The sequence below is a fragment of the Suillus discolor genome (assembly GCF_016758755.1).
Source record: "Suillus discolor strain FC423 chromosome Unknown F5147scaffold_65, whole genome shotgun sequence".
NCBI lineage: Eukaryota > Fungi > Basidiomycota > Agaricomycetes > Boletales > Suillaceae > Suillus > Suillus discolor.
This window is the reverse complement of record NW_024541312.1, coordinates 49,984-62,658: the sequence shown is the minus strand read 5'-3', so window position 1 is coordinate 62,658 and position 12,675 is coordinate 49,984. Positions and strand designations below refer to the sequence as shown.

The 12,675-nt window shown below is 44.7% G+C and overlaps 4 protein-coding genes across 4 annotated transcripts; 2 read left to right on the top strand and 2 right to left on the bottom strand.

Moving 5' to 3' along the window:
- Positions 1 to 598: 598 nt before the first annotated feature.
- On the bottom strand, positions 599 to 4,135 carry F5147DRAFT_777964 (uncharacterized protein; the record flags this gene model as incomplete). Its single annotated transcript, XM_041442060.1, has 16 exons — positions 599 to 714; positions 764 to 1,028; positions 1,146 to 1,327; positions 1,377 to 1,632; positions 1,681 to 1,834; positions 2,281 to 2,465; positions 2,519 to 2,695; positions 2,747 to 2,920; positions 2,967 to 3,019; positions 3,067 to 3,191; positions 3,225 to 3,487; positions 3,545 to 3,634; positions 3,687 to 3,791; positions 3,843 to 3,866; positions 3,919 to 3,993; positions 4,043 to 4,135. 16 exons carry the CDS (start codon positions 4,133 to 4,135, stop codon positions 599 to 601), a joined length of 2,337 nt encoding a protein of 778 aa, XP_041288547.1.
- Positions 4,136 to 7,683: 3,548 nt separating this feature from the next.
- On the bottom strand, positions 7,684 to 8,871 carry F5147DRAFT_777960 (uncharacterized protein; the record flags this gene model as incomplete). The annotated part of the gene is made up of 3 exons (XM_041442059.1): positions 7,684 to 8,189; positions 8,232 to 8,666; positions 8,727 to 8,871. The coding sequence occupies 3 exons, from the start codon at positions 8,869 to 8,871 to the stop codon at positions 7,684 to 7,686; spliced, it is 1,086 nt and encodes a 361-aa protein (XP_041288546.1).
- Positions 8,872 to 9,083: 212 nt separating this feature from the next.
- On the top strand, positions 9,084 to 9,679 carry F5147DRAFT_656320 (uncharacterized protein; the record flags this gene model as incomplete). Its single annotated transcript, XM_041434104.1, has 4 exons — positions 9,084 to 9,135; positions 9,186 to 9,272; positions 9,432 to 9,491; positions 9,540 to 9,679. 4 exons carry the CDS (start codon positions 9,084 to 9,086, stop codon positions 9,677 to 9,679), a joined length of 339 nt encoding a protein of 112 aa, XP_041288545.1.
- Positions 9,680 to 11,650: 1,971 nt separating this feature from the next.
- On the top strand, positions 11,651 to 12,424 carry F5147DRAFT_777959 (uncharacterized protein; the record flags this gene model as incomplete). Its single annotated transcript, XM_041442058.1, has 3 exons — positions 11,651 to 11,655; positions 11,710 to 12,088; positions 12,155 to 12,424. The coding sequence occupies 3 exons, from the start codon at positions 11,651 to 11,653 to the stop codon at positions 12,422 to 12,424; spliced, it is 654 nt and encodes a 217-aa protein (XP_041288544.1).
- Positions 12,425 to 12,675: the final 251 nt, after the last annotated feature.

Below are 12,675 nucleotides of genomic sequence, written 5' to 3'. Positions count from 1 at the left end.
AGAACTTTGGATGCTGCTCAACATCGAGTAGCTTTAGTACTAGTAATTAATTAGACAATAACAGGCTTTGACCAACCACGAGCAGCAGATTATGTAAGAAAAATGCCAAGATAACGTTCAAAAGGAAATAAAATGGAAAAAAAGATTGGTAGGGTACAGGGATGCCCAGACTCGGAGGGCCATTGGGAATAGTACTATCTTGTGCCTACTAATAGATTAGGGGTCCTAGTACCTAGGGCATTTCCGACATGCAAATTCAACTTTTGTGCTTCGGCGTAATTATGCAGAGCTGTAATAAGTATGTTAATTTGACACTTGCAGCTGTGGGCAAGAACACTGTAAGTTCGTGGTCATCGAGTGTATTTCTCATTATTTCACCATGAGAATTCCATTCCAATGCTGATAGACAGAGCAAATCTTGCCAGAACAAATTGTACATAAATGGTAAACAAGGTTCTTGACGACGACATTCTAGTAGCCTCGATTATCAAGAAATCAGTCGAATAGAAGTAGCATAAAAGTAGCACACAAACTTACAACCTACTTGGGTGACATGGGGAAGGGCTACAAAAACTCGGTACAACTACAAGTAAGAGTGTCACATGACTGATGATATATCAGAAGAGGTGTATGAGGACAACCAATCATCGAACGAGCCCACGCTGGTTTCAGGCAGACATGACACACACATCATTGAACTTCCGGAAGATATGCCTACAGTGATGTTAGTGTCGAAAAAAAACAAGTGTAACTGCATGCTTACCGTCATCAGTGTGCTTGAACTCAGACATGCGCGCTATTGCTTCAGAAAGCATGTCCACTTCGACCTGCGCACACTGCTTCTTCAGTCCAAGCATATGTAGATCGGATTTAAGGATGGTCAGACTCTTGCATTCCTTTGTTTTGAAGCTGTCACGATTATATGAGGGTTTGAACTCTGCTAGGGATGCGATTATGTAGGTGCGATATGTGGTATTGTCGACCCATATTTTCAACAAGCGAGGCAGGGAGAGAAATCGATCGTTAGGCTGCACAGCGTCGCATCAGAACTCCTCTCTTGTAGCATGAATAGCGCTTACCCCCGTAAGGTATTCATAGAAATGAACAGCTTCTGCACGTGGGGAACCAAATGGTATTCAACTGACATCAGAATCATCCAGGGTATTGCCTTGCAACGCGATAAGCCATGCATTGCATTTGTCTCGGGCATCGCATTTATCTGGCATGACCTGTATAGGTCGGACGTCATCGAAATTGACCAAACTGGGTGATAAGCATGTTTTCATACATGCGACATCACCCATTGTGGGCAGCTTCCTGAGGCAATCTAAGAACAAATATTAACGGACAGAAAAAAATCGCAAGGTGTCACTCACTTGGGGAACTTCTACATTCCATTTCTTCGCACAAGTTAGCAATAGCAGTACTGAACAATGAAATTTCAGTTTGAGCTTGGTGCATCCTGTCCTCCATCCACCATCTCCCTTGCAAACAGGATACAATACCAAAATCATGTTCTCGCTCGAGCTGCATCGCAACCTCCCGGAGGCTCACGTCAAGGAGAGCTATAAGATTGTGGGAGTCAATCCATCCAAACAGCACGGAAGCTGTGGCAAAGAGGGAGTCTGGAAGCTGGAAGCAAAGTTAGAATGCTACAATAATCATAGGACCTGCGCTCACAGTATCATGCTCCTGTTTCTGGAGCCAACATATCATGGCAGTCTCAGTTTGTTCAATTCCGAGAAAATGAGAGTAGGAAGACACTTCAAATGTAAAAGGAACAGCGGAACTGGTGTTCACCATGTTGAAGTTAGAGGGAAGCAAGAGAGAGAGGCTAGAGGGGTGTGTTCTCATGAGCGTGTAATGTTTACACAACCTATTCAGTAGTTTGAGGAGCGATAGCAATCAAACGATGCGATGGCGATCAAACCATCAAACCTTAAAAAACGGCACAAATAAGATAGTGAAAAGATGACCTGTTTGTGCACATTATTAGTATTATCCTGAACGACCAATCGGGAAATACTTCGCGATGTATCAGCAGTGCAGGCAATGACTTTCACAAGCACAAAATTTGCAGTCCGACAGAGAACAAAGTATATTTCAAAAGGCTCATTTGAGTAGATGTTACATAATACATATACAGCGTGGATTCAGGACTCATTTTCAGCAGTGTTAGGTCGCAGATCCTCTGCGGCTGATCCAGAACACATTGGTCTCACTACGCATTGCACTGCTGTTAGCCCTAGTACAGAAAGCATAAGTATCCTGTCAACTTACGTGATGTTGCACAGCACTCTCATTTGACCCCTGAACATGACAATGTCCGGGTCTTCATCTTGCTGGAGGAGCATCACAGCTGTCTCCCGAAGTTCAGTGTGCACTTGGCTCACAGGAGGAAACTGTGGCATGACGTCTGCGGTGCCCCAGATGCTCATGAGCTTCGTGAGGAGCGACTGGTAGCACTAGTGTGATAATAGTAAACGCAAGTAAAATAGTGAGATGGTAGAGCACTTACACATGACCCTACCAAAGCCAAAGTATCTACTGGCGGGTGGGCAGAGAGCCTGAAGACTGCTGGTTCTAGATCGGCGATTGTGAAACGAATACAGTTTGTCGCTGTTGTCCTGAATATGACATGATAAACCAACTCCTTTCCTGCTTGATGAATCAAGAAGGCATAAAACCCGTTGATCTGCACGATAAAATCAGGGTGTAATGATGAAAGAAATTCCGGAGAACTCACCCAGATTGGAAGCAAATGTGCATGGGGTCGCGTGAACATCTGCAGGAGAGTCCCGATGCTGTGCTTGAGAGCCACGCCAAAGAAGTTGCTGAGCCCAAAGATGCGAGCGTCGTCCATGGAGATGGTGATCACCCGACGGGTATCATATAGAAATTGCGTAATCCACGGGCTCGACTATTTTAAAATGAGACAAGAAAATGAAGACAGGAATGACACGTACGAGCGCCAATACTTCGTTTTGTGACATTGGAAGCTTGGAGTCTTTGTTCAGCACTAGAAAATATTCAGTCTATATGAAAAACCATAACGAGTTCCCCTACCCGTTTCCAAATCATGGATAGTGATATTTGCACGATTCAGACAACTAGGCCAGAGACTGCGAGCAAGCTCAAGTCTGCGTTCGCCGTAATCGACATTGGTGAGAAGATGAGGATTGTCAGTGTGACTGCAACATATGAAAATCCTCAAAAAGACACACAGGTACGCCAGGGCCCTGCCCCAGTTTGGGCAGGTCTTCATAATTCCATGAAGGGTGTGTTCAGCCTGAACCTTCTTCTTCTTGGGGCGGACCGACCGCACAACTCCTGCTGCTGAAGCCATGGCTGATGAGTCAATCCAGGTGGTCTGAAGGATCGACTCTAATTCGTCGATTAAATCGTCAGCCTGAATATATTGGTAGCCGAGAGGAAATTGCGCAAGATGGACGATAGTTAAAGGTTTGTCGACCCAGGCCACACCAAGCTACGACATTGTAGCATGAGAATGTGATACATTCAAGCGAGGCGGACTCAGACGTACATAGTCGTAAACACCATGCAGCATCTTATCGTTGCCTGTCTTGCCTTTCAGCCATGGCAAATTCAAGAACGGTGCGGCGATATCTGACAGCTGGCAGGAAATCAGTAGTAGGAACACGTGATACAGTACAGATGGAACCTACTGCTAAAACATACACAGGTACCTCATTGCTGGGTAGTAACTTGTATGCCATATTATGGATCATCGGGGTTTGCAGATATGCGAAGAGAGACAATTGCTGCTTTAGCTGGGAGCAGGTAGTAAGTATAAATCACGCATAAAAACAAAATCCACCTACAGTGCCAAAAGCGATTGGGGGACACTGCGCCATAACATAGATGAGATGCAGTGTAAACAAATCAGTGAATACTTACATATAGAGGTAAAATAATGGGCTGAGGGCCCAGTGCCAAGTACCCTGCAAGTTGAACAGTGGTTACAGGGACACCCTGAAGGAACCAGTGAGTAAAGTTGTTCAGTGTTGCGAGAGAAGAAAACTTGCAGAGAACGGGAGGAACCCAGGAAGCACAGGTCGAACAAACACACATCGGCATTGATCATATTGTTTGCGTGATTATCGAAGGTAGACATTGCAATTGCGATGAATTACAAAAAACATCAATACAATGCATATTTAAGGCTTATTGAGAAATACAATTTGCGCACAGCCCCAGTGGATGTTCGACACGATCATCCCCCATTTTGAGAATGCCAAATCACAATCGAAAAATTCCTGTAAAATCGAGTATAAACTAGACTATTAGAGCGATAACAAACACATAATTGGATTGAGCTGACATTAATATGCTTAGCACGCCATTTAGTCAGTGCGGTGTCTTGAAAGTAGCAGGAACTATCAGGTGTTAGTACAAGAGTGTATTACATGTACATACCAGGTTAAGCTACATTGCTGGCATGAGGCTCAGATTAACGACTGGTCGTCGCAGTGCCATCGCAAAGTCCGGACCCTTATTATGTGCACCATTCAGGCGGTACAATAATACATTATTGGCTGAACCATATGATTGCCCGTCTTCCACGCCAATGCAACGTGACTCTAAAATGCTAGTTCTCGTAATCTAATTCTAAGTCACTATCGTACATCTCCTGAAACTTAGATAACGATTCACTGCTAGAGCCGAACTGTTGCTCAGGCACCTCGACCTCGGCCTCTGACTCGGAATCCTCCTGCTCTTCATCATCATCATCATCATCATCGTGGCCTTCAACTTCTTTGCTATCTTCGAAATCTTGAAGATTATGCTCGAAGCTTGAGAGATACTCATCCTGAGACTGAGCTTGTGAGGTATGATGGTGCGAGTAAGTATGCCCAACTCCAAGACAGAAATGGAACCGCATCAACATATCATGGTCTACAAACCTAAAACTATGAACTGAATGCATGTCATGCGTGTAGCGGGAGCATTACTCACCGATTAACGTAGTATGCGCGCCAATCATTCTTATCTCCTGCACACACTGAGAGACCTGATCCATCAGACCGTCTCCTTTTGCCAGCAAAAGCAGGAATAATATGACAGCCCCTAAGGACATCGGTTGGTTCCAGAAAGTCAAACGAGTGATCGTGAGTCACAGGCAGAAATCTAACACGATCCATGGTTGAGGAGTCCCAGGTGGAGACTTCATCTATGGGTTCGTACCACCGAACCCATAAAAACTCCATTCGAATTGGTGTATAGTCGACCATACCAACTCCGATAAAAATTACATTAGTATGATAAATACCCAGTACCTTGCCGTAAATATATCTGTGACCTTGAGGTCCCATATCGTTTTTGGCGTGGAGAACCATAATGTTGGAGTGGGAAGTCTGTGGGTTGATGACGTCTTGGGCTCAACGAACATCGTATGTAGTATAGTTAAACCTAGCGGTGTTGTGACTATATATTTGGTCATCCTTGAGGATGATCGAATTAGTATCTTGATGTGACTCTGCAATATTTCTTGATATCGTGGTGCGACACAACAGATGAAGTTTCAGTTTTGACGCGAAATTCTGCAGGAGGTGTAAGGGTGTTTACGTGGTGATAATGAGACTGACCTTGACAGCTGGATCGCCTTCATGAAGGCGCAAGTAGGATCCTACATGAATAGGATGCTTTTGTGTCAGGCCTATATGGTGGTGGACGTCCGGGCATCTCGCTAACTCCGTGATTTCAATGTGGGGGCGATGAACGACCCTGTCACCCACGCGATGAATGCGAGTCTGCCTATGTTCGATCCGAGTCAACTGTTTCACAAATAATTTGTGATCGGTGCGGCGATAACTCGCCTTAGGTGACCAGTGTTCAAGTTCACCCTGGAGTAAATAGTTAGTTATGGTCAGGCAAATGACAATGAACGGACTGGTTCACTGCTGTACGAGTCGGACGTGCCATATCGCCGAATTGTGGACACATAATCTCCTAAAGCATGGAATTTGTACGTTTGGAAGTTGAAAACTTTTGTCTGCTGCCCATAATTCAAAGCGTTTTTCTTGCCCTTGCGCACATCGTTTTGTTTCGATGCTTGCCTTGCGTGGCGTCGCGTACGAGCCTCGACTTCCCGATGAAGTTCACGGGTGGTGTAAGCGTCACAAACCTTGGCTTTAAATTCCCTGAACTGTTGACCAACTGCGGAAGTTACCAGGTCCATAATGTCAAGGGTCAGATCGGAATGCATTCAAAGTTTAGCAAGCCCGTGCCAATGCGCCATCGTAAATAGCAGTTTGAGGACGATCGTGTTGTGTGGTTCTGGAAGGAGGCCGTCAAAGACAGGGATAGAACACTGCACTTCACATCAGATACTGCACTTCACCAACAACAGTAAGTTCATACCTGGAGCAAGTCCTCGAAATTGCGGGCTGCCATCCTCTTCATCTCTGAAGAGTTAGCAGAAAATTTTCGAATGGTCACTTGGCCAAATGTTGGAGTTTGCCTGTATCTGATAGTAGGATTTAGACAGATGAAATGCCAGTACGATGACACATGCGCACCTGTGGTCTAATTCATGGACAAGAGATTTATCATGCGCCAAAATGATACACAACAAGTGGGTAAAAAGGGACTTCCAGATGCCAATCTCGAACTCGTGTAAGAGATCGACCACAAGCGCCCGGAAAATATTGAACCCCAAGGGGCCAAGGCGATCTGAGAATGCGTTCTGAAGAATAATTAGCCATGGTCTATTACAAAAATGATTCAGGCCTTACCGAAGTGGGCACCCATGAATGTGGTTTAAGGATATGCTCAACTGGTGCACTGCCGACCACTAAATTCTTGTCATAAATTAATTCGCGTGCAGTGTCCACGATATTTCGTCTTCTCTCATCACCACGAGCCAAAGTATCACGCTGTTGACGATCTTGAGGCCTACCCATATTCTGAATCCGATGTTTTGGTATTAAACATCGAGGACATGGACATCCTCCTAGGTTTCGAACTGTAGCTATAAGCACCCTGGAGAAAAACATCAATAATATTCGATGTCATATAAGAGTTTACTTACTTTTCTGGATAATCCGCAGAGTAAGTGAAGATCCTTGGGTAGAATCTATGCTTGATGCCATCACAACAACAAACTACAATACCATGCTCATATGCCTCAAGGAACTCGTCATCCAGTAAAATCTTCCACTGCTCGTGAAAAAATTCTCTATGGCAATGAGTTGCACAATCGCTGGACAACCCCTTTCCTCCTGTGAAGTCTTTGAATGAGTCCGGAAGCTGAGCAGCGTAATGGTAAGTGTGATGTAAAGTGCGAAATTTGAGTAAAATGTACCATCTCGAAGTATGCAATATGATTGCTCAGATTGCACGATGGCTTACAGCGTCAATACTTGGACTTGTTGCCAAAATACATATAGGTAGGCCACAGTTTTGCATTGCCAAATGACGTGAGCTGCGTGGCATCCAACCAAAACATAATGCCAGCTACAACTCGAGGCAGATTACAACCAGGTTCTCCGGGTGACTCTTGCAGCTCTGTGTGAGCTTTGTGAAAGGCTGGCGATGTGTACAGATCGCCATGTATGGAGATTTCTGCGTCTATATGCGGTGGAGTCCAACGCAGCTGATATGGCTCATAATGAAACAATTTGTCATCTCGAGGATTCGAGAGCTTCTCCCGTAAAACAGCTACTAGCGAATGATGATACAGATGTGCGGCTTTGTACGTCCGGGGCCCTGGTTTTTCGGTGGTGCGGGAAAAAGGTACCTCAATGGAGACCAGTATCCGGCATCTTTGTCTTGCCATTCATCCCCATCTCCTTCATCGTATTCATTCACCCCCAACGTAGAGTTAATGTTCTTCCAACGCGTGGAGGTCACATCGGAAGCGCTGAAAGAACTGGTACCTATAATATCCAATAACTTCGTGTAGTCTGCTTGAGACTTTTGAAGTCCCTGGTTCCAATACCACTCGCCAAGCTGGAAGGAGGAACGATTGGGATATAGATGATAGAGAGAATGGTTATTTGAAGCATACGGTTCTTGGGGGGCTTCAGGAATAAATGAGAGGTCGGCTATAGTCATGTACTCTTCTGGATCGTGGGATGGGGGCATAGCGCAAAAGTATTGGCACACTAGCCCAAAGACATTTGGGGGAGTATGGAAAACTGAGCGCGCTGATACGCCTGGGCGATCTTCTGGACTGACAATACATCAAACAGATTGCGGAAGCAGAACACGGACTTCTGCAGGTATAGTAGGTGGGGGCTGAGGGAGCACATCCCTGAATCTCTGCAGCAACCGTCGGTTCTGACATCTGGGTCTCCACTGCGCCAAACTCATGTCCTCCATTTTATTATCTCTTCCTCCTCCTCCTCCTCCTCCTTCTTCTTCAAAGCTATGATCACGAAGGACACCCACAAAATCCTGTGATGGATTGTGCAAAGACACAGGCTCTTCAAGAAGTGAAGACAAGGGTGACACGGAGGCTTCACCACCGAGAGTCTCGTTGGCGTGACAAGCCGACAAGGCATTCGGAGCTCCAATGGCCACAGGTTGCTCAGCAGGAGCGAGCGAGACACGTGGCCTTTTCCTTTGAGCGACGAAATCCTTGAAAGATGACAATGCCGATGAAAGGCGTTTTTTTAGTTTGAGTGCATGAATGCTGGTGTTGGCTATAGTGATTGTGAGTCGTAAATGTTCGCTTGCATACACAAGTGAGATCGGACACTGACATGAAGGACAGCCGGGTGACTGAGGGCATGAAGGAGTCCTAGCGAAGAGTATTGCTGATCGTGGTAGTATTTGATAATTATGGCCAGAATTCGATGGCTCTGTGATGAAACGGCCGGAAGGGGACAATATAATTAAAGCCGCCATTATTGTGGCATATTGCCAGGAACTCGATGGCACCGGAATGACTGGCCTAAAAGGTGACCTATAAGGTGTTCAGCCATTATCCTTCTAACACACTGAGATTGAAATGTCCGCACCTTCATCTCCAGGTTCTTCTTGTTCAATTTTGACGGACGTGGAATTCAAACCTGACCCTAACGTGGTGAGGATGTTGGTAACGATATTGATTGCTCGCCATGGTGTACTTCATTTCCATGGTCAGACAAAAGAACTGGCTACATTTTAATGGTAAGTTGTTTATCGTACAAAAGCATGGCATTAATATAGACGTACTTCAGGCCAAGCACTCAACATGGGTGGAAAGTCCACCCATCGCGGTGGGAAGCTTATCGTCGGGCGCATAAGTTTCGTTACCCCTGTTGCCTGTGCGCCACGGGTGGCAGATACGTTGAAGTAGCTGTATTTCAGCGCACTCGAGGGATATGCCGAGGGGAGTACATGGCTGAGTGCGCAACCAGCACGTGCGGTTACTTGTGTGAGCTACCTTCCAAGCAAATTTCAAGCAAGGCTGATCTAACGTTCAGTAAATGTTGAGAAATTTTACGGAAGAGCCTGCGTACCGACTGTGTACTATCCTCGGAGAGGTAAGTGTTTTTGACATTGCACACTTCCTTACGTCCTCATATGATCAGAAATCACTAACAGCCATCAAGGCATGATTAGTACATGTGTTCCTATTCATGACGTCAATAACGCTGGTCATGGTGGGAAGAAGGCACCTCACAATCAAGTCGCGATCCACGTGGAACAGCCATTGGTGATTGACTTCTGACGTGAGTCTGCGAAATCATATCAACATATTGATTGAAATGCGCAAAGTGCACATTATAACAATCTTCACAAGTTACTAAGTTACTAGCTACTGTATTGCGTGACTACAGGCCGTCAGTACATTCATTGCATTATTAAGTATTATTATAGTAGCGGGATGAAGCGTGTAGCATCAGTATTACTAGGTACAAATTTGAACATGGGAGTTGGAAAGAGACAACAGTATGAACCAAGTAGGGTTTATATAAGGAATGGCTATGACAATCGAACTCCGCCGGCTATACCCAGAATGGCCACAATAGGTTCAAATTCTCGAAGAGTCTAAATTATATAAGCAACGTGCTGAGGAAAAATGTACCGAAGATTAAAAATCAATTGTCAGGGTTCGAGCTCAAGTTTCGACAGCCAAACAATGCAGACTCCGAGAGCAATCATACCACTATACCATAAGTGCATACTGCCATACTGTAATTGAATATATATAATTATATCTAGCCTGAGTAGTCTTAGTGATTATGAGTCAACTATGACATCATCTATTATAAACAAAAAACATTCAAGTTCTATGTGACTCTACATTTATCTATGATAGAGTCTAGACAATGTCACATCTCTGAGTCAGTCATACTAGTAGTAGGACAATGAACTGAATCCCAGGACCCTTTAGGGGATTGCCAGTATAATGATTTTAAGGATGGAAACTTTGTATTGATCTCACCAGATTTGGTGGCATGGCTTTTCCAACCTCTTTTGTTTTTGATTGGTCATCTCCTTTCAGTCCTGTCACCGTGGTGTTTTGGTCTCCTTCTTGTCAGTAGTACGGGTACTACTTGAGGGGTAAGTGTGTGGTGTAGAGACTGACATCTCTGTGGCCTTGTAGAGAGCTAATTCTCCAATGCTCTAACCACTTCTAAAACATAGCTCGACTCATATCAAGTTGTTCCACGCACTTGGCACTTCATTGGCTGATCGCATCATGTGCAAGCGCTTCAGCCACGCATAGGCACATACTACATCCTCAGTTCTGTCACTCATCCTCCATCCATCCATTCCATGTCCTTTCAGTTCATCGGTGCGTGTTCCTATTTTATTCTCATGTATTCTGACATATCTCCGGTGCTTGTGCACACATTCCGTATGTTTTGTCATGAACCCTTATTACATGTTATCACGTACTCGCTTCGCTTTCTGGCTCACTTTAGCGCTTGACAGTGCTTAACGCTACTTAGAATATATATACTCCTGCCTCTCTGTATAATGATCATCTTTCTTCCTGCACATTGTTGGACTCTAAGTCTAAATCTCTGTCATATCCGCTGACCGACACTAAGTGCCTGAACACACACGAGCACCAGTCTTCATATTCTCAAATAAAAACATTGTCTTATCTGTCTCCTGACTCACTTAGAGTCGCTGCGCTCCACCACCTGCACGTGCACCTCGTGTTACCACACTTGTCGCTCAACTGCACTTCATAGCACTTTTGCTTCTCGTGCTTCGCTCATCTTCATGCGCCTCACCAGGCTATCCGACCAGCCTATATTGTAGTTTTTGACCAAACTAACCTGGCAGTTACCACAGGCTTGTTTGCCATAGCTGTTGGCTATCAGTGGGTTCTAGCGGAGCTAGAATATTGTAGTGCCAGTGGGATGTACCCAGCAATATATTTGTTGGTTTTCTGTTTATTTGTGTGTCGTGATAGTTTTCTTTTTTGTTTGCACACATTTGCCTTGAGTGGGTATTTGTCACAGTTTCATATTCTGTTTATTCATTTGTCATGGTTTTATTTTCTGTTTGCACATATTTGTCTTGAGTCTTGACGGTTTCACATTCCGTTTATTCATTTGTCATGGTTTTATTTCCTATTTGCACAAATTTGCCTTGAGAGGGTATTTGTCATCACTTTTTGTCGCTTCACTTCATCAACCCAGGAATAGACTCGAGAAAGTGCAAATGTTGCGTGGATAAAAACATGGAGTAAGTGATCATTTGATCCTTTCAAATCAATGAATAATAATGTTTCTGTTGTAGAGATAATAACGACTCATATAGTAGCTCACTCCCACCATCTGGCCGTTCGACTCAATCCCAGGCTGCGTCCCCTGTTCCCTTGATCAACACCAACTTGAATGATCCTGACGCATATGTTGAGAAGTTGCAACGGAACTGGGCTAAGGGTCCTCATTTGGAGTTTTTGAATAGCCAACTCCCACTGTATTCTGCATCTCCGAGTCTCTCTGAAGGCTCCGCAAAAGCTTCAGAACAGCTCGATTCAGTAATCAATGGCTACTTTCAGTGTTTTCCCTGGAGACTGAAGGTAACAGACAATCCCAACATGCCATATAATCCTCTCATACATCCACCAATTGATCTGGTCTGTGAAATTGAGATCAAGCAAAAACAGCACAAAGTCATTGCCATGTGAAAGGTTTGTTTCTGTATATATTTTCATTACACTGACACATTCATATTTTAGAGTATACACGCATGGCTGGATTACCAAACCAGGAAAACGCAGAAATTCAAAAGACGTGCAAAACCTGAGAACGACGAGTGGGCCTGGTACTTAGCACTGCAGCTCTCTGGTTTATCAAAAACCAAGCCAAAAGCTCTTCAACCCCACCAACGCTCAGGCTGGTCCAAAGACCACTTTGATGACATCGTCAAGAAGGACTTCCACAAGCAGTGGAAGAAAGCTGGTCTCCCATCGAAGAATCTTGCAACATTTCATGACTCAATCACATGAAAACACTTCCTCAAAACAAGTCAGGAAACGCAAGACTTGTATAAGTGTCTTGCAAAGGATGATTGTAAGTAGGGATCTGCACGGGTACGGGTAACCCGTGCGGGTCATGGGTACGGGTACTACTGGGGTACGGGTACAGGTCGGGATTCTAAGACCCGCGCTCTTACCCGTACCCCAGCTATACCCATGCCTTCCATAAATGGTAATTTTTTTGGCATGAAGAACGTCAACATTCACCAAGTCAGAAGTTC